Raw genomic sequence first — 26,925 nt, forward strand, 5'->3', positions numbered from 1 at the left:
ACCGTAGCACCCTATACCAAGTTACCAGTCCTTATAAGAACTTTTGTGGACCAAGCAGGTTGTGTGTTAGTGATTAGCAGACTGTACGTCAGTCCCTATACCGCTGAAGGACTGCTGCAGTATAGGGCAGCGGTCAGCAGTAGTGCACGGCAACCCTATGTATTGTGGACCGATAGCGGTCCTTACAGAACAGCAGACTGTACTGCACTCAGGCCTATGTACCGTAGCACCCTATACCAAGTTACCAGTCCTTATAAGAACTTTTGTGGACCAAGCAGGTTGTGTGTTAGTGTTTAGCAGACTGTGCGTCAGTCCCTATACCGCTGAAGGACTGCTGCAGTATAGGGCAGCGGTCAGCAGTAGTGCACGTCAACCCTATGTATTGTGGACCGATAGCGGTCCTTACAGAACAGCAGACTGTAACGCACTCAGGCCTATGTACCGTAGCACCCTATACCAAGTTACCAGTCCTTATAAGAACTTTTGTGGACCAAGCAGGTTGTGTGTTAGTGTTTAGCAGACTGTGCGTCAGTCCCTATACCGCTGAAGGACTGCTGCAGTATAGGGCAGCGGTCAGCAGTAGTGCACGGCAACCCTATGTATTGTGGACCGATAGCGGTCCTTACAGAACAGCAGACTGTACTGCACTCAGGCCTATGTACCGTAGCACCCTATACCAAGTTACCAGTCCTTATAAGAACTTTTGTGGACCAAGCAGGTTGTGTGTTAGTGTTTAGCAGACTGTGCGTCAGTCCCTATACCGCTGAAGGACTGCTGCAGTATAGGGCAGCGGTCAGCAGTAGTGCACGGCAACCCTATGTATTGTGGACCGATAGCGGTCCTTACAGAACAGCAGACTGTAACGCACTCAGGCCTATGTACCGTAGCACCCTATACCAAGTTACCAGTCCTTATAAGAACTTTTGTGGACCAAGCAGGTTGTGTGTTAGTGATTAGCAGACTGTACGTCAGTCCCTATACCAATGAAGGACTGCTGCAGTATAGGGCAGCGGTCAGCAGTAGTGCACGGCAACCCTATGTATTGTGGACCGATAGCGGTCCTTACAGAACAGCAGACTGTAACGCACTCAGGCCTATGTACCGTAGCACCCTATACCAAGTTACCAGTCCTTATAAGAACTTTTGTGGACCAAGCAGGTTGTGTGTTAGTGATTAGCAGACTGTACGTCAGTCCCTATACCAATGAAGGACTGCTGCAGTATAGGGCAGCGGTCAGCAGTAGTGCACGGCAACCCTATGTATTGTGGACCGATAGCGGTCCTTACAGAACAGCAGACTGTAACGCACTCAGGCCTATGTACCGTAGCACCCTATACCAAGTTACCAGTCCTTATAAGAACTTTTGTGGACCAAGCAGGTTGTGTGTTAGTGTTTAGCAGACTGTGCGTCAGTCCCTATACCGCTGAAGGACTGCTGCAGTATAGGGCAGCGGTCAGCAGTAGTGCACGTCAACCCTATGTATTGTGGACCGATAGCGGTCCTTACAGAACAGCAGACTGTAACGCACTCAGGCCTATGTACCGTAGCACCCTATACCAAGTTACCAGTCCTTATAAGAACTTTTGTGGACCAAGCAGGTTGTGTGTTAGTGTTTAGCAGACTGTGCGTCAGTCCCTATACCGCTGAAGGACTGCTGCAGTATAGGGCAGCGGTCAGCAGTAGTGCACGGCAACCCTATGTATTGTGGACCGATAGCGGTCCTTACAGAACAGCAGACTGTACTGAACTCAGGCCTATGTACCGTAGCACCCTATACCAAGTTACCAGTCCTTATAAGAACTTTTGTGGACCAAGCAGGTTGTGTGTTAGTGTTTAGCAGACTGTGCGTCAGTCCCTATACCGCTGAAGGACTGCTGCAGTATAGGGCAGCGGTCAGCAGTAGTGCACGGCAACCCTATGTATTGTGGACCGATAGCGGTCCTTACAGAACAGCAGACTGTAACGCACTCAGGCCTATGTACCGTAGCACCCTATACCAAGTTACCAGTCCTTATAAGAACTTTTGTGGACCAAGCAGGTTGTGTATTAGTGTTTAGCAGACTGTGCGTCAGTCCCTATGCCGCTGAAGGACTGCTGCAGTATAGGGCAGCGGTCAGCAGTAGTGCACGGCAACCCTATCTATTGTGGACCGATAGCGGTCCTTACAGAACAGCAGACTGTACCGCACCCAAGCCTATGTACCGTAGCACCCTAGACAGACCAAGTTACCAGTCCTTATAAGAACTTTTGTGGAACAAGTGAGTTGTGAATGATTAGCAGACTGCAGCAGAAGGGCAGCAGTCAAGTATAATATTCTTTCTATATTTGGAAGAAAGAATATTATACGTGTACAAGCCTATTACCGTACCACTGATACCAGTCCTGAAAAGAACCTTTGTGGAACTAATAGTAACAGCAAGTCTTTAAAATTATCCTCACTGCCTGACAACACTGCTTCCTGCCTGTCCCTATACAAATTGGCAAAAAAGAGTAGGCTGGAACGATTAGCTGGAACAGCTCTTTTGTGGACCTGATAGTAACAGCTAATGATGATGATGATGATGATGATGAAGAAAGACTAATCTGGCTGAGCTGTCCCTAAAATAGCAGCATACAGCGCTCTGTCCCTTTATCTAAACTGACAAAAGAAACTCAGGCTGCTGACCTAACACCTATACCAGTCCTGAAAAGAACTTTTGTGTACCAAATAGCTAGCGTTTTCTCTGTCCCTACTCCACACAGGATCCTTTCCCTACAGTGACAGAAGAAAGAATGTAAAATGGCCACCGGATCGGGTGTATTTATAGGTTAGGGGGAATGTCCAAGTGTCCATGAGCTGTCATGTCTCAATTGGTTGTCCTGTAACACATGATAAACGTGTCACGAAAGGTTAAAGTTCTTGTATACATTAAACACGTAAGTCCGCCGGGGCGAACGACGGAAAAAGGCGTTCGAACCCGCGGACGGCGAAAGTCGGAAATTCGCCGCGAAACGACCGCCGGGCGAACCGTTCGGCCATCACTACTCACAAGAGCAGGGCTGGTATTAAGTTATATTTTCTGGTTTGAAGGTATATATTTTTTTTCTTTTTTATGCTTTCAGATTGTCTATGTGAGCAGAAACCCAAAAGATGTCTTGGTGTCAATGTATCACTTCCATGAATTATATACCCAGTTACACATCAGGTTGCAGTGGGAAACATTCTTGGATCTGTTCTTGTCTGGGAGAGGTAGTTCACTAATAAATATTGTATTTACTGAATAGAGTACCCACTGATCATATATTTGCACTAATTTAAAAACAAATATATATATATTTAAATTATTATCGTCTTGTTTTGCATAGTATGGAAAGGGTTTGAAGCTTTGATCGCCATTGGCAGAAGTGTCCCTTTTGAGAAATATTGTTCCTATTCCCGTTCCAGTGACAACAATTAAATGCTGGGTTGATGTTCCCCTAGATTTCTATCCTAATGGCAGTGGTCCCCAGAATAAATAGTATGATTAGACATCTTACAAGAAATGGTCTGAGAATAGGAACATAATACAACAGATGGTCCGAGACTGCAGACATAAAACAAGAGATGGTCAGCGACAGCAGGGCACAAAGTCTGTGAGCATTCTATAGGAGTTGTTAGAGATTGGGAACATGCTTCAGGAGACAGTCATGGACTGGAAATATATTACATGAGGCTGCTAGAAATCACTGCTATAACAAGGAAATGGGAATGGGAATCATACAGTATCTGACAAAAGTGAGTACACCCCCTCACATTTTTGTAAATATTTTATTATATCTTTTCATGTGACAACGCTGAAGAAATTAAATTTTGCTATAATTTAAAGTAGTGAGTGTACAGCTTGTATAGCAGTGTAAATTTGCTGTCCCCTCAAAATAACTCAACATACAGCCATTAACCACCTCAATATAGGGCACTTACACCCCCTTCCTGCTCAGGCCATTTTTCAGCTTTCAGCGCTGTCACAAGTTAAATGACAATTGCGCAGTAATGCTACACTGTCTGTAACCATGTGAAATTTTTATAAATTTCTTCAAACAAATAGAGCTTTATTTTGATGGTAATCACTTCTTCTTTTTTTTTTCTTTTTTAAAAATGGGCACCAATAGGCTGCACTGATGGGCACTGATGAGGCGGCACTGGTGAGGAGGCACGAATATACCGCACTGATGAGCATTGATAGGTGGCACTGATGGGTGGCACTGATGGACACTGATAGGTAGCACAGATAGACGGCACTGATGGGCATTGATGGGTGGCATTGATGGGCAGCAGTGATAACCAGCACTGACTGGCATCACTAATGACCACTGATTGCTGGCACTTGTGAGCACTGATTGCTGACACTTGTGGTCACTTAATTGAATACAGGGCACTGATGATCAGTGCCCTGATTACATACCTAGATGTCCTCTGCGAGGAGATGCCACTGATCGGCTCGCCTCACACTCTGTCAGTGTGAGGTGAGGCGAGCCGATTACAGGCATCTCCGTGTTTACATGTGACCAGCTGTGATTGGACACAGCTGATCACATGGTTACAGAGTTCAGGCTCGCGCCGTGTCATAGCAACGAGAATGAGAGCGGTCGTTCTGGGAAGCTGTCATATGACGTCCACCCAGAACGAGAGCTGCAGCACCCTGCCGCCATTTGACGGTGGGCGGGCGGCAAGTGGTTAATGTCTAAACCGCTGGCAACAAAAGTGAGTACACCCCTAAGTGAAAATATCCAAATTGGGCCCAAACTGTCAATATTTTGTGTGGTCACCATTATTTTCTAGCACTGCCTCTACCCTCTTGGGCATGGAGTTCACCAGAGCTTCACAGGTTGCCACTGGAGTCCTTCTCCACTCCTCCATGGTGACATCACGGAGCTGGTGGATGTTAGTGACCTTGCGCCCCTCCACCTTCTGTTTAAGGATGCCCCACACATGCTAAATAGGGTTTAGGTCTGGAGACATGCTTGGGCAGTCCATCACCCTTACCCTCAGCTTCTTTAGCAAGGCAGTGGTCGTCTTGGAGGTGTGTCTGGGGTCGTTATGTTGGAATACTGCTCTGCGGCCCAGTCTCAGAAGGGAGGGGATTATGCTCTGCTTCAGTATGTCACAGTACATGTTGGCATTCACGGTTATCTCAATGAACTGTAGCTCCCCAGTGCCGGCAGCGCTCATGCAGCCCCAGACCATGACACTCCCACCACCATGCTTGACTGTAGACAAGACAAACTTGTCCTTGTATCCTCACTTGGTTGCCGCCACACACGCTTGACACCATCTGAACCAAATAAGTTTATCTTGGTCTTATCAGGCTACAGGACATGGTTCCAGTAATCCATGTCCTTAGTCTGCTTGTCTTCAACAAACTGTTTGCAGGCTTTCTTGCGCATCATCTTTAGAAGAGGCTTCCTTCTGGGACAACAGCCATGCAGAGCAATTTGAAGCAGTGTGCAGCGTATAAGGAAAACAAATGTATAGGTGTTGCAACCTTCCCACATAAGTGTGTGGCTTATGGTCTGAGCACTGATAGGCTGACCCCCCACCCCTTCAATCTCTGCAGAAATGCTGGCAGCACTCATACGTCTATTTTCCAAAGACAACCTCTGGATATGACACTGAGCACATGCACTCAACTTCTTTGGTCAACCATGGCAGGGCCTGTTCTGAGTGGAACCTGTCCTGTTAAACCACTGTATGGTCTTGACAACCTTGCTGCAGCTCAGTTTCAGGGTCTTGGCAATCTTCTTATAGCCTAGGCCATCTTTATGTAGAGCAACAATTCTTTTTTTCAGATCCATAGAGAGTTTTTTGACATGAGGTGCCATGTTGAACTTTCAGTGACCAGTATGAGAAAGTGAGATCGATGACACCAAATGTTACCCACCTGCTCCCTATTCTCACTTTTGTTGCCAGCGGTTTAGACATTAATGGCTGTGTGTTGAGTTATTTTGAGGGGAAAGCACATTTACACTGTTATACAAGCTGTACACTCACTACTTTACATTGTAGACAAGTGTCATTTCTTCGATGTTGTCACATGAAAAGATATAATAAAATATTTACAAGAATGTGAGGGGTGTACTCACCGTTGCGAGATACTGTAGATTAGTGTCTGCAGGGGCTTCAAGGGTTGCACAAACAATACCAACAGGCCACTTTAAATTGTAGAAAGCACATGTTATCACTTATTTTGAATTTGTTTACTATACATTATAAAATCTTGGAAATATTCCTTTATTTTACAGTGATTGGCGGGTCATGGTTTGATCATTTTAGAGGCTGGCACACCCACAAAGAGGACTACAATATTCTTTTTATTACTTATGAAGAGATGAAAAAAGCAAGTACTACCTAATTGCTGCTATTTGATACCTGGTGGATTTGTGCTTTTATAGATGAAAATAAATTATTCTGCTGCCATTACCAATTTAAATATACTGTACATTGTGTTGTGTTCTTTTTTCTGAACGCGTCTTACAATATTCAATTTGTTTTAGGATCTTAGATCAGCTGTAATAAAAATATGCAACTTTTTGGAAATCAAACTTGATGACCAAGCAGTAGATACAGTGGTGGAGAAGTCATCATTCCGAACAATGAAACAAGATCCTCTTGCTAATTATAAATTTATTGAAAAGAAGTACTTGAACTTTGAAAAAGGAGACTTTCTTCGCAAAGGTAACGCTTTGTTAAGTTATTTCAGTTAACAAACATGAAAGAGTAACGTGTTGAGAGCGATTTTGCCTGCAGGACCTGCAATTTCAGACACCTGCAGAAGAAATCTGGTATCGTAGGTCAAATTTTTCAGGTGAAATGGGATTGATTTACTAAAGGCAAATAGGCTGTTTACTTTGTCACTGAATATACCCCAGAGCTAAGTTTTTTGGTTGGTGAAGTTTCACTTTGCAAAGAATATCCAATCATGTGCAAGCAAGAAAAAATAAAAACCAAACAAAAAATAAAACACTCACACAATTTTTACTCACATATGATTGGAGCAGGGCTGTACCTTATTTACTAAGCTCTTGGGAAAATTGCCTTGCAAAATGCAACTCCTCTTGCAAAGTGAACTTCCTATTTGTCTTTAGTAAATCAACCCCAATGACACTCTAGCAGACTTAAAGAGTAATTCCACTTTTGCTGAGAAAAAAAATAATCCTCTCTGGGTGATAAATCTATGCTGCAAGCATTTTAACAAACTTTACAGATTCCTACCTGTTTCTGATCTGAAGAAACATGTTTGTTGCACCATATCCTGTGCAGAGTGATTCTAAATAGGGAGCGACTGGTTTATTATAATTAGCTGATGCACTTTCAGTACTCTGATGAGAAAATTGGCAGTGTCTGCATCCCTTTAGAAGTAATAAATCCTTGGGGCGGAGCCTGAAGCGGTATGGAATAAGATTCTTGTAAGAGGAGCTCTGCTTTCACCGCTTGCTTTTCTCCTATATCCTGCAACTAAATACTCTGTTTGCACACCTTACACCATTCCTGGGGTGCCCAATATATCTGCTCAAAATGCCCCCACCTCAGAAGGCACCAAAGACTAGCTTCAAGGACGATAGGTTCTGACAACAAGGCTGGGAACAGGCCGGGGAAGATGGCAGCCCATCCTTCTCAGATACAGACCAGTCAGCAGCAGACACAACAAAAGTGCTGGAGGATATATCCTCCTGTCAAGCAATTCTCACTACTAAAATTGATGCAGTGAAAGTGGATCTCTCTTTGATCATACAAAATTTCTGAAAACTCAGGGAAGTCACTTAGTCAGAGATGAGAATCCGTCAGGGTGGAAGATGCCCTGTCACTGCTACAAAGGCTCTTCAACTACATCAACTACTACAGAAACAGGATGACATGGAGAATAGACTGGGCCACAGTAACCTGCGGTTTATCAGTCTTCTGGAAGGCGCAAAGGGTTCTGACCCGGCCTTCTTTTTGGATAACCTGCTGATCAACATCTATGGCAGGGAGGCCTTCTCCCAATTTGGTAAAGCAGCCTCCTCCAGGCGCACCATCACCACTCACCTTCATTGCAAAGATACTTAATTACAAGGACAGTGATACTGTGCTCCACCTTACTAGGGAGAAGGTCTACATTCTTTTCCTCAATGGGAAACTCACCATCTTCCCTGAGTCTTCCGCTGAGGTACCTCGACAAGGTAGAAAATGTCTGGAAGTAAAACGCTACCTCAGGGTGAAAAATATCAACTATGCCATGGGAAAGGGTGAGTCTGGTATGTCCTTAATAGATAAGGCACCTCATCCCGGTAATTAAATACAATTTGGAGCAAACAGGGAAGGGATTATCACGGTGTTACAAATAAATCGACAAGCACTTTTATAAAGAAAACTTTTATTCATACAAAATATACAAAATGTGATTTAAAAAAGGGGGCCGTCAGTACAAAGTAGTCACATATCAATAATGAAGCAAATTTTGATGACCAGCTGATAAGATGGTAAGTAGCAGGCCAACTTCTTCCCTACTAGTTTCGTCACACAACACAATGGCATACTACAGTGAGTGAGCAGCTGCAACTTAATAATTATATTATTGTTTTTTCTCTTTTTAGTGCTAAAGCAATTTTTTATCATCACTTTATTCTACTCCCCTGATGAAGCCAATGTGTTGGCGAAACTAGTAGGGAAGAAGTTGGCCTGCTACTTATCATCTTATCAGCTGCTCATCAAAATTTGCTTCATTATTGATATGTGACTACTTTGTACTGACGGCTCCCTTTTTTAAATCACATTTTGTATGAATAAAAGTTTTCTTTATAAAAGTACTTGTCGATTTATTTGTTGCGCCGTGATAATTCATTCCCTGTTTGCTCCAAATTGTAATCAACTATGCCATGTTGTATCCTGTTCGCCCACAGGTGGTGGACGATAACAGTTGCTTTTTTGATAACATCAAAGCTGTGTCAGTTCCAACTGGTCCCAGCTGCTTATAGCTACTTAAGTACCCTCCAATCAACTGGGGCCAGGTGGAACTTATTGCAGGAACCTGTTGGCTGCCCGTTGGTGGTCACTGGAACTTCAGTTTTCCGCCCAGATACCCACAGTGCCACCAGCAGGTGATCCAGGTCCTGACAAGCTTTTCTCAACTGGCAGAAACAGGGGACACCTTCAAGTACTAATGCTATTGTCACCATTCAGTATCTTTAGTCTGTGAGCACGTTACCACCCCCAGGCAGGCACAGTTTTATGCCCTGAAATAAGGTAGCAGGTTCCCATTCCCCCTGTCATGACCCGCTTCTCCTGCTGCCCTACTTCTCCCTCCCTTCCCCTGTTACCTCTCTTATTCTTTCCTCTCCCCACCTCCCTTACCTATACCCTTTTCCTACTGCCCGGGCATGCTTTAGAAATGCCAACAATCCTGGCTCTCGTGCCTTTCTAGCCTGCTGATTCCTTTTCCTTTAATACACAAATAATTCTGAAGCTGTTAAGTACCTTTGTTTAGCATTTGGAAATCTCACTGCCCATCATGGGTCTCTCCAGCTGGAACTCATACTTTTTCTCTTGACTCTCTTTTTTTAACAGGGTAACTCATGCACTTTAAGTACAGTTATTTTCTATGTTTTGCAAGTGGTGGTGCCCATTTACCATGGGTGCCCGTCAACGTATTTCCTTCCTAGCTCAATCAGGCAATGCCCTACAATTTGCGTTGCTTTGCAACATATAGACTCCATAGCAATTTTTCTATCAGTTTTATTTTGATGCTTGAGTTAACCCTGTTACAACTGTTTATTTATATACAGACACAGGGTTCCTCCTCTGTGCCCTACCAACACTTTTAATGGTTGCTGTTAGGGGTAAATGCTAAAACAAGTTGGGGATGGTGCAGAGCAGGATGGATGGGGTTATTTCTTATTTCTGTGACTCTCCAGCATGTTTTAGGATCACACCATGGCAACATGCAATGTATTAGACCTCTGGTGTTATTACAGCTCTGCTGATGAGACTGACTCCTGGCTTCATTGTTTTACCTTATTAGTAGTCCCCCTTGACTTTTTTAAATTCTCAAATGGAATGTGTGTGGTCAACATGACAAAATAAAAGATCTGCTGCCATCTCCTATTGAAGGGTCAACAAGCTGATGTTATTGCATTGGTGGAGGACACCCATGTGGTGGGTCAATTGCAATGTGCCCTAAGGACACCTTGGATAGGCTGGGCGCTTCTTGCCACATATAATACTCACTCCCATTTCCATACTTATAGCCCTAATCTGTTCACTTGGTGGTGGTGCTTAGTGATGGCTTCTCCTATATGGCATATTACCCACCAGTCCTGACTATCTGGCTTGGTGACTTCATAACCACCCTTATTTTTTTAGCCTGAACAAGTCAGGCTCTGCGCCTAAACATCTAACCACTGATCACAAAACCAGATTCTCATGCCCTTTGACAGACTTTGCAATGGTAAATTCATAGAGACATAAGTATCCATCCACCAGTGCCTACTCATGTTTCTCTGCCTCTCACTCTAGTATGTCCCGCATAGACCTTATCTTACTGTATAGAACTTAAATACCCTGGCTTTTGGATATGGGGTTTGTTCCTTTAGTACCCTTCGACCACTTTCCAATCTGGGCTGCAATACATACATATAGTGACCTCCTACCTCTCTCAACCCTCTTTGGTTGTCCGCCATACCCGATGCCGATGAGTCAAGTATTATTTTTTAAAGCTAACGCCAATACAGCATCCCCCCTTATAGTGTGGGAGTCCTTTAAGCTTCACATCTGTTTACTCATTACCAATAACATTTCTAGACTCAAATCTTCTACATCCAGGGCCGGTGTTACCACTAGGCAAACTAGGCAGCCGCCTAGGGCGCACTGCTGCCTAGGGGCGCCCAGCCGCTGACTTCCCTCCATGTTTGCATGCTCTGCAGGCTGCAGCATGTAACTAACTCAGTCCGACTGCTAGTGTAATTAGAAGTGCAGCACAGCACTGGAGCCAATGCTAGAGGAAGCAGAGCCGATGCTTCCTGTATAGCGGCACCTTCTGTCACATTAGCAGGGCAAAGGGGGTGGAGTCAGGGGTAGGGCCAATGGGGGCGGCAAAATTAGGTTTTGCCTAGGGTGTCAAAAATCCTTGCACCAGTCCTGTCTACATCTAGGCACGTTCTCACACAGGCTACTAAACAGTTGACACACCTTAAGATCAAATTCACTAAGGATCCCTCAGGGGAACATGCAAACCAATTGAAGCTGCAGATCAGGGTGGTGGACCCACTCATTACGAAAAAGCTAGACAAAAGTTGTTTTTGTAAACAACATATTTTTGAGCATGGATAACACTCTGGTAAACTTTTAGCTTATCTTGCTAATCAAAATGCCAGACCCCCCAGGGGGGGGCGTGGCTGGCGCATGGATATGATGGCTGCTTAAGCTGAAAGTTCCTCACACTGGATCATGAAATCACACAGCCTCACAGTGACCCACCGGAGCTCCGGTCCATCCCTGCTCAGCATGTCACTGAAGAGTAAGGAGGAGCTGCCGCCTAGGAAACTCACAGCATACATGTTCCAGCCAGCCATGAGGAGAGGACAAGATGGCAATGTGGCAGATCTCTGCTCCACAGACATAGCATCACTCGCCTCTCAAAAGGAGGAATTAGCCATCGTAGCTCATGAGGAAAGGGGTCCTCAAGGTTCAGGAGTGGGATCGCCACGGTGCCTTCCAAGTTCTCCTCTTTCTGCCAGCCCAGCAAAGGCTAAATTGAGATTAGATCCACAGGCTGCCAACACTGAGGTGAACCAGCTTACTTTATTATCCTGTCAAGCACCCCAAGCGGACTCAATAGCCTCCTTCTATACAGCAGGACAACCTGTGTTAGACTCCACATTAAAAGACATGCTGATGTCCCTGAGGAGCTCTCTGCAGGCAGACATGTTCTCCTTCATGCACAACTTTGGTGACAAAATGTCAGTGGTTGAGGAGAGAATGTCTTGTATAGGATCTAACTTAGGTGACTTTACCCCTATGGTCAATGATATCATTGATTCTCAAGATAAACAAATGGAGGGTAATAAGTGGATCAAAGATAAATTGGCCGACATTGAGGACAGATCACACCAAAATAATCTTAAAGCGGTTTGGTACCTAAAAATTAAACTTCATATTATTAAAATCACAAGATAGAATACTTACCTAAATGAACCCTGAAAAAAAAAAAATATTCTTTACTTACCTTTTATTTCAGATGTTTCTGCTGACTTCCGGGCTGTCCTCCCGTGGGAGTAGGCGTGGTTATCGTCCTTGCAATGGTCCCTGGGAAATTTCTAAGCTATTTCCCAAGAATCCATGGGGGGACAATGAAATTGCGAAATCTCGTGAGATTTCGTTAGGACGCCGGTCACGTGACGAGGGCGTGTCCGAATTTGCCATTTTTAAAGTGGGCAGGCAGCTGTATCTGCCATTACCACTGCTATCACTGAGCATGCGCAAGATGGATCGGAGCATGCTGGGAGCCGAGCGTCATCGATATACAGGAAGTAAATGCCTGTGGGCTTCAGACACCCACACTTAAAATGGAAAACGCCAGAGCACTTTTTTAAAAGTCATCCCGAGGAAAAGAATCGTCGCGCTGGGGGTCAAAAAAACGCCGGACGTGGATGCTAAGCGAAGGTAGCAGTCGCCCACCTGTGACACAGGTAAGAAGAAAAAAAAAGAACGGAATCCCGCTTTAACATTCATGGCGTACTCGAATCTGTACCCAATTTTGATCTATCCCAATATGTGCATGGCTTGATCAAGGTCTTGCTCCCTGATTTGAAAAATATTGAACTGATCATAGATCGCATCCATAGGCTCCCCAAACCACCATTCCTATCAGAGTCAGTGCCTAGAGATGTGTTCCTGGGAATTCACTTCTACCATGTGAAAGAACAGCTCATGCAGAAAGCAAGACACATGGGTACACTACCAGACCCATATAGTCAGCTACAATTATTCGCAGACCTCTCTCAACACACTTTAAGCCATAGACAGCTCAACACTATAACCAAAGCGCTACGTAACCACCATGTCCAGTACCAATGGATACGGCACGCAACCTTTGACACGCTGTGTGAACACTCTCGTGATAAGTGATCCTGACATGAGTTCTGGGGACCACATTCGGTCCCCAGAACTCTTCCCCCCATTTTGATCTCCTTGGCATCATAGTGCCCATTGCAAGGGAAATTAACACAGGTATTTACCTGTCTCTTTGTTGTTTTCTCTTCTGTTTATACAAGAAGTTTTTGTTTATTCTTTTTTTTGTTGTCAATAGCAACATCAGTTCTGACTGCAGCGCTTTCCTCCAAGTTCATATTAGCCTATCACCGCTTTCAACCTGTGAAGGACTTCACCCTCTCACCAAGCATCCAGCTTTGAGGACCTTTCTTCACTGCCACAACCTTGGTCTCCAAACGTTCCTATGTTTACCTACTGAGTTAGGCACTCAACATGTCCATTAAAATTCTGTCATTAAACGACAATGGTCTCAACCATTCGGCTAAATGATCATCATTGTGGAAACTTGCTGTGGACTTCCACTGTGATATCTTACGTGTACAAGAAACCCATTTTCAAGAATCTAATCCTCCTCGCTGTATCAACAGACACTTCACTAACATCTATACCGCGAATGCTCCACCCAAGAATAAAGGTATCCTGATTGCAAATCAAGGACTCCCTGTCCTTTCAAATACAAAGTTGCTTCAAAGGCTCATACTGGTTTGCCTAATCAACAACGCAACCTACACCATTGTGTCCACATAGGCACCCAACATACACCAACTACGTTTCTTTAGAAAACTTTACAAGAAAATTCAAAGAATGCAACATGGTTCAGTGGTGTGGTGAGTTTAACATTACCCCAGACCCTCATATGGATTCTACCTCTAGCCCCAAAAGAAGAAAACTAGCACTTAACCCACTACTATCCAATCTCCATCTCTGTGATGTATGGAGATGCCAGCACGCAGAGAAAGAGATTTCACATTATTTTCCTCCTGTCACAACTCTTACTCATGCGGAAAAAAGGAAGGTTGAATAGATACAACAAGGGATACTCCAAACCCCGTTAACCCTAAATCACCCTCTTAGGACTATTGCAGTACCCAATAGTACAAAAAATCATAAATAAAAAAAGGGAATAACATTTATTATAAAATATACAAAAGAAATGTAATCAATAATTCACAGTACAAATAACAACATGATATTTTACAATACAAAGACATTAAAAATTATGGGTAGTGTCCCCCATAAAGGACTAGGGGTATGATGTAGGTGTGAGCGTGGCCTCGACTAGTTTCACGGCTTTTGCCACTTCCTCAGGAGGCGTCAACCTATAGACATCTGGAGAAAGATATAGTACAAAAATATAGGAATACAAAAAAGCTGCGCCAGCCCTCTAACCAATTATAAAAAGAAATTAAATAGTAAAAATATATAAATAATTAATATATAAATGATTATACAATCAAAAACACCTCAAGTGTATAGCAATCGAAGAAATGCATAAAAATAACAATGCAAAAAATCCATTCATAAAGAGTTCGTGTATAAGTCCATATAGTTAACACTTATGTTCTTAAATAGAAACACCACAGTGATTCAACACACTCTGAAAGCGCACGAAGTACCCGTCACCGTATAGTGAGTGCGCTTACCAGAGGGTATATAGATTGGAGCGTTGTATATAGATGGTAGGTCACACCAAAGTTATCCTCCTTCTAGTGGGTCAGCTCTCCGCACCGCAACAGCACTCCCCAGACAGTAATCTATTCCGTGGTCCCAAAAGGTACTCAGTGGTCCACAGAAAAGAAAGGAACCAACATGGCGTAATATCGTTGAGACAATTTATTAAAGATAAAAAGTAGCGCACTTACATGTAAGTCGAAAGTTTACAGCGTATAAAAGTAACATAAAGAAAAAGCCGGCCGGCAAACAGGAGCCCGTCCTCCTCTCCTACAACGTGGTGGCGTCACTGCGTGCCTTCCCAGAAGCGTTTCGTCATACCTGACGTTGTCAATGGGGAACGGGCAGCGCAGTGACGCTCCACCTAATAAAGCTAATAATGCATACCAAGCCTCGTTTTGAGATGCAAGACTTAGTCTCGAGGCGCCATTGTAGTTAATGGCAAATAGCCCTGAGGCACGCACGGTCTGTCCAATGCTGACAATTGCAGCAAACCCGCATGTAATATGGGCCATTATACCACATGGGCACTGACTATACCTCAAAGATGTACCTAATAATCAAATCAAAAATAAAGGTAAAAAATAAAATTAAAATCAGAAAGGTATATGTGTATATTGATGCCCTACAAATGTAAGATGGACAGTACACCGTCCATACATCACTTCGCATAGCGTACAAAAGAGCAAAACAAAAACAAAAAAGGAATCAACCTGAATGTGGAGTGAGCAGCATCTAATCCTTTAAGAGAATTTCTGCAAAAACATATACACATATTAAATATCACATATCAATACTGTGTATATTAGGGATGATCAAGATGTATACCTAAAGTAAATTTTTTTACAAAATTTATTCAATATTAAACCTAAAAATATAATATTAGCCATTCCCTAGTATGTAGAGGGAAATATGGGAAGTGCGAAATATTCTATGCATATAGATCTAACCAATAATCCCAACAACTGGTCGCATAAAATTAATATCCCTATCAATGCCCAATATTCAGTCGTGGCTATTTGGATTAAAATGAAAGAATGAAAAATAAATGAAAATAGAAATGAAAATAGAAATAAAAATAAAAATAAAAATAAAAATGAAAATAAAAATAAAAATAAATATAAATAATAAATAAAAATAAAGATAAAAATAAAATAAAATAAAAATAAAAATAAAAATAGAAATAAAAATAAAAATAAATATAAAAATAAAAATAAATATAAAAATAAAAAAATATATATATATGTATATACTAAAACATCACACATATATATATTCTATAGACCAGTCCAGCATCTCAAAACCAGCAAGGCCAAAGAAAATTGTTATACATATATAAAACAAAATTGTCCCACAGGATTCAAAGATAAAAATAAAAAACCAGACTCAAGTACATTAGATGATAAACGGAGACTTAAAAAATTAAGAATTATCAATAAAAGCATTGACATCGGTGTCAATATTGAGCCCAAACGGGGCATAGGTTTTTAGGCGGTGGACCCAAGACATCTCAAGTTTTGAAATTTCTCTCACTAAAGAGCTACCCCGCCAGTGAGGTTTATATTTATCAATCCCTAAGAAAAGAGTCTTAGAGGGGTCTTTATTGTGAAACCTCAAGTAGTGTTTAGACACAGAGTGGTTGGGGAAACCAATGATAATATTAGTTATATGTTCATTGAGTCTCACTTGTAGAGGGCGCTTCGTACGTCCCACATATTGCAGCCCAAAAGGGCACTGCAACATATAAACCACTCCCGTAGTAGCACATGTAATACACGGTTTAATACTGTGGTTCAATCCTGTGGCCGTGCTCCAAAAGGTGGTAGTCCGTCTCTGAAGACAAGAATTCAAAGAACAGACCCTACACTTTCTGCATTTATAAAATCCAGTGAGTTGTGAGTTTAACATTACCCCAGACCCTCATATGGATTCTACCTCTAGCCCCAAAAGAAGAAAACTAGCACTTAACCCACTACTATCCAATCTCCATCTCTGTGATGTATGGAGATGCCAGCACGCAGAGAAAGAGATTTCACATTATTTTCCTCCTGTCACAACTCTTACTCATGCGGAAAAAAGGAAGGTTGAATAGATACAACAAGGGATACTCCAAACCCCGTTAACCCTAAGTCACCCTCTTAGGACTATTGCAGTACCCAATAGTAAAAAAAATCATAAATAAAAAAAGGGAATAACATTTATTATAAAATATACAAAAGAAATGTAATCAATAATTCACAGTACAAATAACAACATGATATTTTACAATACAAAGACATTAAAAATTATGGGTAGTGTCCCCCATAAAGGACTAGGGGTATGATGTATGTGTGAGCGTGGCCTCGACTAGTTTCACGGCTTTTGCCACTTCCTCAGGAGGCGTCAACCTATAGACATCTGGAGAAAGATATAGTACAAAAATATAACAATATAAAAATACATGGTTACACAAAAATACAAAACAAGGAAATATGTTGGGAGTATTTGAAAATTTGAGCAACTCACCGACAGACCCAAAGTGGAGTAACAGATGGCATAAACTGAGACACCCATGAATGGGTGTTCCCCGTGGGGGCGAGCACAGGGGGTATATGTGCATGCAGGTAAGATTCCAAAGAAGCAGATAAGATAAATAAACCTATCAGGGGGGTCCTTTAAGATGCTCATATCTATAACCACCAAAAAGAAGGAAGGAGGGAGAGGGGAGAGAAAAGGAGGAAGGGGGGGATGGGGGAAGAAGGAGAGAGGGAAGGAAAACGGAAAAAAAAGGGGGTGCAAAAGATAGGGACAAGAAGTGAATAGATAGCAGCCAAGAAGAATCACCCAATGTGATAGGATATATTCAAATAACCCACCTAATAGTAGTGGGGTTTAAATAAAGTAGCACACCCGGGATAGCAATACTAAGATAGAGATGTAACTTAAGTATGGTATAGCTCACTTTACTATAAGTGCAGGCACACTTGAGTAGTGTCTGTTTGAACTGCAGAAAGAGCCTAAAAAAAACATGTAATGAAAGGTAATGATTGGGAAAAGTTCAGAGGCTCAAGTCGATGGTCACAAGCCGGTCTGAAAAGCAGTCAGACCGACTAGAAGATCAAATTAACTTAAACTGAGGCGCAGTAAATGGAAAAGCTTACCAGGCGAAAATATTGCAAAGGGTGCTCCCGGGTGTGTGGCCATCCTGCATAGGCACACATATGTGCACCATTTAAACCCAGAAGCCAGGCGCCACTCATGTTGTAAAATAACACAATCCCAATCGCCTCCTCTTGGGTCCTCAGGGATCACTTCTAAGACAAAGAATTTAACACAGTTTACATTGAATCTATGGTGAATTCCGATATGGCGCCCTACTGTGGTAAACTTGCCACTAGGGGAAAGATAGAGGTGGTCCCCTATTCGCTGCCGTAGTTCCCTGATGGTCTTGCCTACATAGAAAGCTTTACAGGCACAGACCATCAGGTAGACCACCCCCCTGGTTGCACAATTGGCGTGGTGTCTTGTGGAAAAATTATCCCCATTAGGGAGAGTGAACAAACATCCCTCCAAAATCCATGGACATCAAGGACAGTGACCACATCCATATGTACCTTTAGGGCCCTCTAATCGATGAGGGTGGGCCTGATAATGGCTACTTGTGAACTTATCTCCAAGAGTGGCGGCCCTCCTGAACACCAACTCCGGAGATGGCCTAACATATTTATTCAGAATATGGTGCTTGGTGAGTAAATGCCAATGTTGGGACAAAAGATGGCGAACATGGTTATGGTGAACGGAGTATTTAGTAACAATCTTAACTGTGGAGGGCTGGCTGGGATGAGGAGGGCCATATAAAAGGGATTTACAAGTATGAGCAAAGGCCCTATTAAAAGCTTAGGTCCTGATGGCTTTATAGGGGAATATTACAAAAAAATTTAATCTAGTTTCATTGACCACATATCACAAATATTCAATGCCACTGCTTCCTCTGCCTCATTCCCACCAGAAATGTTTAAAGCCCTGATTATAAAACTTTGCCGAAGCCAGGTAAGGAACCCACGTCTTCCCAAAACTTCAAAACTATTTCCTTACTCAACCATGACACCAAAATTTACGCCAAAATCGTAGCGTATAGATTGTTTAACTTACTCCCAAACCCCGATCGGGATTCACAAAAGGGCGACAAACATCAGATGCAACTCGTAGGATGATAAATATCATTCATCATATGGAAAAACATGGAATGCCTTCTCTGCTCCTCTCTTTGGATGCAGAGAAGGCATTTAACAGAGTCCACTGGATGTATCCAGAGATGACGTTACGCAAATACGGCTCTCTATTCGTCCCCCTCTGCACAATTATACTGCTCATCCTCGCTATCTGCACCATTTGTTATTACTAACGGCACAAGACAAGGCACCATGGCACCCCTGGCAGAAAGTATTAGATTAAAAAAATATTAAGGGTGTCAAAATTGGCGCTGTCGAACACAAGATAAATCTATTTGCAGATGATATCATTCTCATGTTAACCAATCCCAATTCCTCACTGGCTTCGGTAGATGAAACTCTTACTGATTTCAGCCTTGTGTCTTACTACAAAGTTAACGCAACTAAATTCTTTATTTTACCCCTTGGAATTCCAGATGAGCAACAAAATAATCTAAGCACGATTTACCCATGCGTGTGGGCCAAGGATTCCATATCATACTTAGGAATTAAACTAACCAAACATGTAGCTTCTCTTTACCAGGCAAACTTCACACCATTTTTACATAACATACAGAAAGGACTAGAAGGTATCTCTAAAGTTTATCTATTGTGGTCCAGTAGACTTGCAGCCTTTAAGATGCTCAAACTTTTCACTGCAGTTACAGCTGCATGTCTTTTTGGATATGTCTCTACCAGCTTTGCACATCTGAAGAGTGAAATTTGTGCCCATTCTTCTTTGCAAAATAGCTCACGTTCTGTCAGATTGGATGGAGAGCGCCTGTAAACAGCAATTTTCATGTCTTGCCACAGATTAACAATTGGATTTAGGTCTGGAATTTGACTGGGCCATTCTAACACATGAATATGCTTTGATCTAAACCATTCCATTGTAGCTCTGGCTGTATGTTTAGTATTGTTGTCCTGCTGGAAGGTGAACCTCCACCCCAGTCTAAAGTCCTTTGCAGACTCTGACAGGTTTTCTTCTAAGACTGAAATAAGAAACAAAAGTGTGGCGCTAAGTGAGAAAGTAAATAGCGTGTGAACCTGAAAAGGTGAGGTAAGCAATGCAAAATTGAATGTGAACAGAACCAAAAGTCCAAAGTGAATAAAAAACATCTATGGAACGTCCATTATAGTTCAAAATTAAGTGAAATGGTCTTTCTTGGATAATCCGGGCTGACACTTGAAAATACAGTCAAAATGGTAAAGTGTTCACGCTTACCAGGTTCGATGGACACACATACCGCATAGCAAACAGGCACTCTTGAGGGAAGACCTCAAACAGGAACTCCCACCACTAGAACAATGGTAAGAAAGATTCCACCCAATATTAAATGGGGACTGTCATGTATCCATGGTGGACTCCAAAACATGCATGAAAAACAAATGAACCGCATAAAGTGTGATACTGTTTGACATTTATTGATAAAAAAAGGGCGGTTTACACTTACAGCAAATCTGATAACACAAGCTCGTAAATAAAATTGAGTATAGGCAACGATTCCAAGAGCATCACTCAAAGATTCTAAGATTGCCCTATACTTGGCTCCATTCATCTTCCCATCAACTCTGACCAGCTTCCCTGTTCCTGCTGAAGAAAAGCATGCCCACAACATGATGCTGCCACCACCATGTTTCCCAGTGGGGATGGTGTGTTCAGGGTGATGCCCATTGTTAGTTTTCTTCCACACATAGCATTTTGCTTTTAGGCCAAAAACTTACATTTTGGTCTCATTTGACCAAAGCACCTTCTTCCACGTTTGCTGTGTCCCCCACATGGATTCTAGCAAACTGCAAATGGGACTTTTTATGGTTTTCTTTCAACAATGACTTTCTTCTTGCCACTATTCCAGAAAGGCCAGATTTGTGGAATGCACAACTAATAGTTGTCCTGTGGACAGATTCTCCCACCTGAGCTGTGGATCTCTGCAGCTCCTCCAGAGTTACCATGGGCCTCTTGGCTGCTTCTTTAATTAATGCTCTCCTTCCCCGACCTGTCAGTGTAGGTGGACAGCCACGTCTTGGTAGGTTTGCAGTTGTCCCTTATGCCGCGTACACACGAGCGGACTTTTCAACATCCAAAGTCAGACGGACTGAGTCCGTCAGACTATTCGATCGTGTGTGGGCTGCAACGGACTTTTGACTCGCCAAAGTCTGAAGGACTTTAGAATATGGAACATGCTTCAAATTTTCCCGACGGAACTCCGCCGGACGCGGTCCCTTCGAAAACTCCGCTCGTGTGTATGCTATTCCGACGGACTAAAACCGACGCTAGGGCAGCTATTGGCTACTGGCTATGAACTTCCGTATTCGAATCCAGTCGTACGTCATCACGTTCGAATCCGTCGGAGTTTAGTGTGATTGTGTGTGGCCAAGTCCGCTCCGCCGAAAAGTCCGTCAGAACTCCGTCGGAATTCCGGCAGAACTCCGACGGAACTCCTTCGGAAGTCTGTCGGACATAAGTCCTCTCGTGTGTACGGGGCTTTACTCTTTCCATTTTCTGATTATGGATTGAACATATTTTTTTAGAACCTTACCTAACCCTGTTTCTTCACAACTTCCTCAAAATTTTTATCCCTGACCTGTCTGGAGTAGTCCATGGCCTTCATGATGCTGTTTGTTAACTAAGGTTCTCCAACAAGCCTTTGAAGGCTTTACAGAACAGGTGGATTTATACTGAGATTAAATTTAACACAGGTGGACTCCATTTACTAATTAATTGACTTCTGGAGGAAATTGGTTCCACTAGATATTAGTTAGGGGTATCAGAGTAAGGGGGGCTGAATATATATGCACGCCACACTTTTCAGGTATTTATTTGTAAAAAAAAAAAAAAACATGTATCATTTTCCTTCCACTTCACAATTATGTGCCACTTTGTGTTGGTCTATCACATAAAATCCCAATAAAGGGGGTATGAATACCTTTTCAAGGCACTTTTCATAGAATTACACCTCAAAACACATTCTGCTACGTTTCCTGAGTATGGGGATATGACCCTATATGTGTGAGACTTTTTCACAGCCTAGCCACATAGAAAGACCCAAAATCCAAGGAGCACCTACAGGTGTTCAAGGACATATATTTCACATCTAATTTCTTGACTACCTATCACCTTTTTGGAGACCCTGGAGAATGAGGACAGTAGAAACACCCATAAAATAACAACATTTTGGAAAGAAACCCCCCAACATATTTTCCTAGAGGCATAGAGAGTTTTTTGGAAATGTTATTTTTTGGGTGCCACAGGACACAATGGCATGGTGGTGATCAGGACTCACTGTTGTGGGGTGATCAGGGAATGGCTTTGCATCGGAAAGCAATTAACTTGTACTACTTGGCCATTCAATTATCTCATCTCTGCCAGAGACTAAAATGACCAGCAACAGTATCAAGGCTTGGTCTGTACCTCCAGTGGGCACACTTTTCATCACCTACTATGTGCAGTGCTGTATGAATTGAGAGTTTCCACAGTAGTCGATGATCATACCAGCCTCTTGTACGAACACAAACGTGTCTGGGACTTGGCCTTGACCAGATCAAATTCTCTTCCCCAATTCACAGCTTTTCTCCCTCTGTGGCAGGGGAGCCAGAGTTATCTCATAGTCCAGAGATATGAGCCTCTAAGGGCATTTATTATTTGCGTCATCTCTATACCCCTGATGGTCCTACAGTTGAGACTACTACTGAATGTGGTATGTGGTCTGGGACCGTAAAAGTTGATCTCCACATTCTGCAAAATGTGTATTACACCCTCAGCCACAAAACTTGCCTACCAGACAAAATTTCACTGGGAAGTGGATGTAAATGATTTGAATCATGAAGATTTGGAGGAAGCTTTAGATAAGTGCAAACTGGTATCTCCCAGACTGTCGGATCATTTAACATAACTATATATACCATAGAGCCTACTTAACCCCTTTCTGAATTCTGAGTTTCACTCAACGCATAACCCTCTATGCTCTATGTGCTCAGCTGCCCCTGGCACTTTCTTTCATTTGTTTAGGCCTGCCCAATTATCCAGGGATATTGGCAACAAATAGTGCAGTTCCTTTATGACATCATGGGATCTCCCCTTTCTGTAAACCCTAAAAAAAAAAAAAACAATGAACACTTGGGATATTTTCTGACTCTGAAGTAGTTCAATTCATGGCTACATTTCTCCATGAAACCCTATTCTGTGCAAAGAAATTGATAGCCAGGGGCAGGATGCAGGCTGTTCCTTTCACGTTCCAGACCTGGCTTGTGGAGGTCAATGCTTCCCCACCCCACAAAAAACATATTTATTTTCATAGAGACTGTCCCTCCAAATACAATAAAATATGGGACCATTGGCTACAATGCTAGCACTTGCGTATAATCACCCTTTTCATTTATCCAGACCTGAACTCACTGGAATTAGAACTGCACCCACCCTGCTTGTTCTTCCTAATTAACCATCTCTCTAATGCCATTTTGCATACTGTATGTAGTTGAAGGTGTATTTATCATCATATTTATTTATGGAAAAATGACTTTACTGTAACAATGCCTACTCAGTGAAGGTCTATTCACTTGTATATGTCTACAGGTATTGCTGCCCGGACATCTATAAGTGCATACCTGAAGCCACAGGCATATTTTTATCTACCTAATGCTTGTATTGATCAAGTCACAGATGATGTTTGTTCTATACTTGTATTTCCTTTTCCTGGCACACCTCACGTCAGCATGCAATGGTTTAACTCCTCCTCTGGAACCCATAGGACCTCAACTTTCAAGCTTCTAAGCTCAATAAAAGACAGCCCCTTTCCAACTCTTCTCTTGTGGTCATGCTCCAAGCTACCTGTCGATTGCAGTTTGTAAGTACTTTAGTTGCTGCAAGTATACCCCCCAGGTGCACTTTCCCCTCCAGGTTCAGCCTCTCCTGGTCTTGGAAGACCCAGATTGTTGGAAATAAACCTGAAACGGGTTGCCCTGTGCGTCACGGCTTGGGAAATGATGCTCAAACAACATATTGTACAGGTGTGTTACTAGTGAGCTCTGCAATATTGCCATTTGCCTCTCCCTTGGGTTTTTTCCTGTCTTGAATAGGCAGCATGCTGCACCACTCTCCTAGCTTTATTTGTAGACTGAGAGAGGCTGTGAATGATGTCACAGGGGCAGGGAAATGGGGCGGCACAGGATAGTGACCGCCAGTGTCCAAGTAATGGCATAACAGTCTTAGAAGTCTTCAGCGGAACTGACTTATCTGCAGTTCTGCCAGGTAAGGCCTCATGCACACGAGACGCAGTTAAACGCGCGTTCAGATGCAGTTGGACAGTTTTTTCAACTGCACCTGAACTCATTCAATGTTATCCTATGTGTCCATGCACACAGTCTCGTTTTTTTCCGTTTATATGCAGTTGCGTTTAATCTCCTTTTTCCAGAAGCAAAAAAATGCGTTCAGAAACAAAAATTTCTGCGTTTCAGGCGCAAAACGCGGCTAAACGCGGCTAAACGCGGCACCTGCGTTTAGCCGCGTTTGCGTTTATATGCGTTTTTAAAGGTGACCTTTTTTTTTACATTAAAAATCTCAAAAATGATTGCAAATGATGAAAAACCATTAGAAAAATATTTTAAACAATTTCAATTGCAAGTGGACAATCCACAACTTGTGGCAAGTGACGTGGCAAGTGGACAATCCACAACTTGTGGAAAGTGACATGGCAGGTGGCAAGTGATGTGGCAAGTGGACAATCAACAACTTGTGGCAAGTGACGTGGCAGGTGAAGTGGCAAGTGACGTGGAAAGTGGACAATCCACAACTTGTGGCAGGTGACGTGGCAAGTGACCTGGCAGGTGACGCGGCAAGTGACGCGGCAGGTGACGTGGCAAGTGGAAAATCAACAACTTGTGGCAGGTGACTGGCATGTGACGTGGCAAGTGGACAATCCATAACTTGTGGCAGGTGACGTGGCAAGTGACGTGGCAAGTGGACAATCCACTTGTGGCAGGGGACGTGGCAAGTGACGTAGCAAGTGGACAATCCACTTGTGGCAGGTGATGTGGCAAGTGACGTGGCGAGTGGACAATCCACAACTTGTGTCAGGTGACGTGGCAAGTGGACAATCCACAACTTGTGGCAGGTGATGGGGCAAGTGATGTGGCAAGTGGACAATCCACTTGTGGCAGGGGATGTGGCAAGTGACGTGGCGAGTGGACAATCCACAACTTGTCTCAGGTGACGTGGCAAGTGGACAATCCACAACTTGTGGCAGGTGATGTGGCAAGTGATGTGGCAAGTGGACAATCCACTTGTGGCAGGTGACGTGGCAGGGGACGTGGCAAGGGACGTGGCAAGTGGACAATCCACAACTTGTGGCAGGTGATCTGGCTGGTGACGTGGCAAGTGGACAATCCACATCTTGTGGCAGGTGACGTGGCAGGTGACGTGGAAAGTGGTGTGGCAAGTGGACAATCCACAACTTGTGGCAGGTGATGTGGCTGGTGACGTGGTAAGTGGACAATCCACAACTTGTGGCAGATGGCATGGCAGGTGACGTGGAAAGTGGACAATCCACATCTTGTGGCAAGTGACGTGGCAGGTGATGTGGCAAGTGACGTGGCAAGTGGACAATCCACAACTTGTGGCAGGTGACGTGGCAGGTGATGTGGCAAGTGATGTGGCAGGTGATGTGACAAGTGAACAATCCACATCTTGTGGCAAGTGACGTGGCAGCTGACGTGGCAAGTGACGTGGCAGGTGACGTGGCAAGTGGCATGGCAAGTGGACAATCCACATCTCGTGGCAAGTGACGTGGCAGGTGATGTGGCAAGTGACGTGGCAAGTGGACAATCCACAACTTGTGGCAGGTGATGTGGCAGGTGATGTGGCAAGTGATGTGGCAGGTGATGTGACAAGTGGACAATCCACATCTTGTGGCAAGTGACGTGGCAGCTGACGTGGCAAGTGACGTGGCAGGTGACGTGGCAAGTGACATGGCAAGTGGACAATCCACATCTCGTGGCAAGTGACGTGGCAGGTGATGTGGCAAGTGACGTGGCAAGTGGACAATCCACAACTTGTGGCAGGTGATGTGGCAAGTGACGTGGCAGCTGACGTGGCAAGTGACGTGGCAAGTGACGTGGCAAGTGGACAATCCAAAACTTGTGGCAAGTGACGTGGCAGGTGACGTGGCAAGTGATGTGGCAAGTGGACAATCCACAGCTTGTGGCAAGTGACGTGGCAAGTGGACAATCCACAACTTGTGGCAGGTGACGTGGCAGGTGACGTGGCAAGTGAACAATCCACAACTTGTGGCAGGTGACGTGGCAAGTGACGTGGCAGGTGATGTGGCAAGTGACGCGGCAAGTAGACAATCCACAACTTGTGGCAGGTGATGTGGCAAGTGACGTGGCAGGTGATAATGGCAAGTCACGTGGCAAGTGGACAATCCACAACTTGTGGCAGGTGATGTGGCTGGTGACGTGGCAAGTGGACAATCCACAGCTTGTGGCAGGTGGCATGGCAGATGACGTGGAAAGTGGACAATCCACATCTCGTGGCAAGTGACGTGGCAGCTGACGTGGCAAGTGACGTGGCAAGTGGACAATCCAAAACTTGTGGCAGGTGACGTGGCAAGTGACGTGGCAGGTGACGTGGCAAGTGATGTGGCAAGTGGACAATCCACAGCTTGTGGCAAGTGATGTGGCAAGTGGACAATCCACAACTTGTGGCAGGTGACGTGGCAGGTGACGTGGCAAGTGAACAATCCACAACTTGTGGCAGGTGATGTGGCAAGTGACGTGGCAGGTGATGTGGCAAGTCACGTGGCAAGTGGACAATCCACAACTTGTGGCAGGTGATGTGGCTGGTGACGTGGCAAGTGGACAATCCACAGCTTGTGGCAGGTGGCATGGCAGATGACGTGGAAAGTGGACAATCCACATCTCGTGGCAAGTGACGTGGCAGGTGATGTGGCAAGTGACGTGGCAAGTGGACAATCCACAATTTGTGGCAGGTGACATGGCAGGTGATGTGGCAAGTGGACAATCCCC

General features: G+C 43.8%; 1 protein-coding gene across 1 annotated transcript in view; it reads left to right on the forward strand.

Annotated features, from left to right (window-relative positions):
- The window catches only part of LOC143961356 (amine sulfotransferase-like), an 80,303-nt gene that overhangs the window by 48,197 nt on the left and 5,181 nt on the right, over positions 1–26,925 (forward strand). The window contains exons 4-6 of the mRNA XM_077470622.1: positions 3,103–3,229; positions 6,259–6,353; positions 6,511–6,691. Coding sequence (XP_077326748.1) covers positions 3,103–3,229; positions 6,259–6,353; positions 6,511–6,691 — 403 coding nt within the window. The remainder of the gene's footprint in view (positions 1–3,102; positions 3,230–6,258; positions 6,354–6,510; positions 6,692–26,925) is intronic.

This window comes from Lithobates pipiens, unplaced genomic scaffold (assembly GCF_037356315.1).
Source record: "Lithobates pipiens isolate NorthernLeopardFrog02 unplaced genomic scaffold, aLitPip1_a1.2 Scaffold_8, whole genome shotgun sequence".
Classification (NCBI taxonomy): domain Eukaryota; kingdom Metazoa; phylum Chordata; class Amphibia; order Anura; family Ranidae; genus Lithobates; species Lithobates pipiens.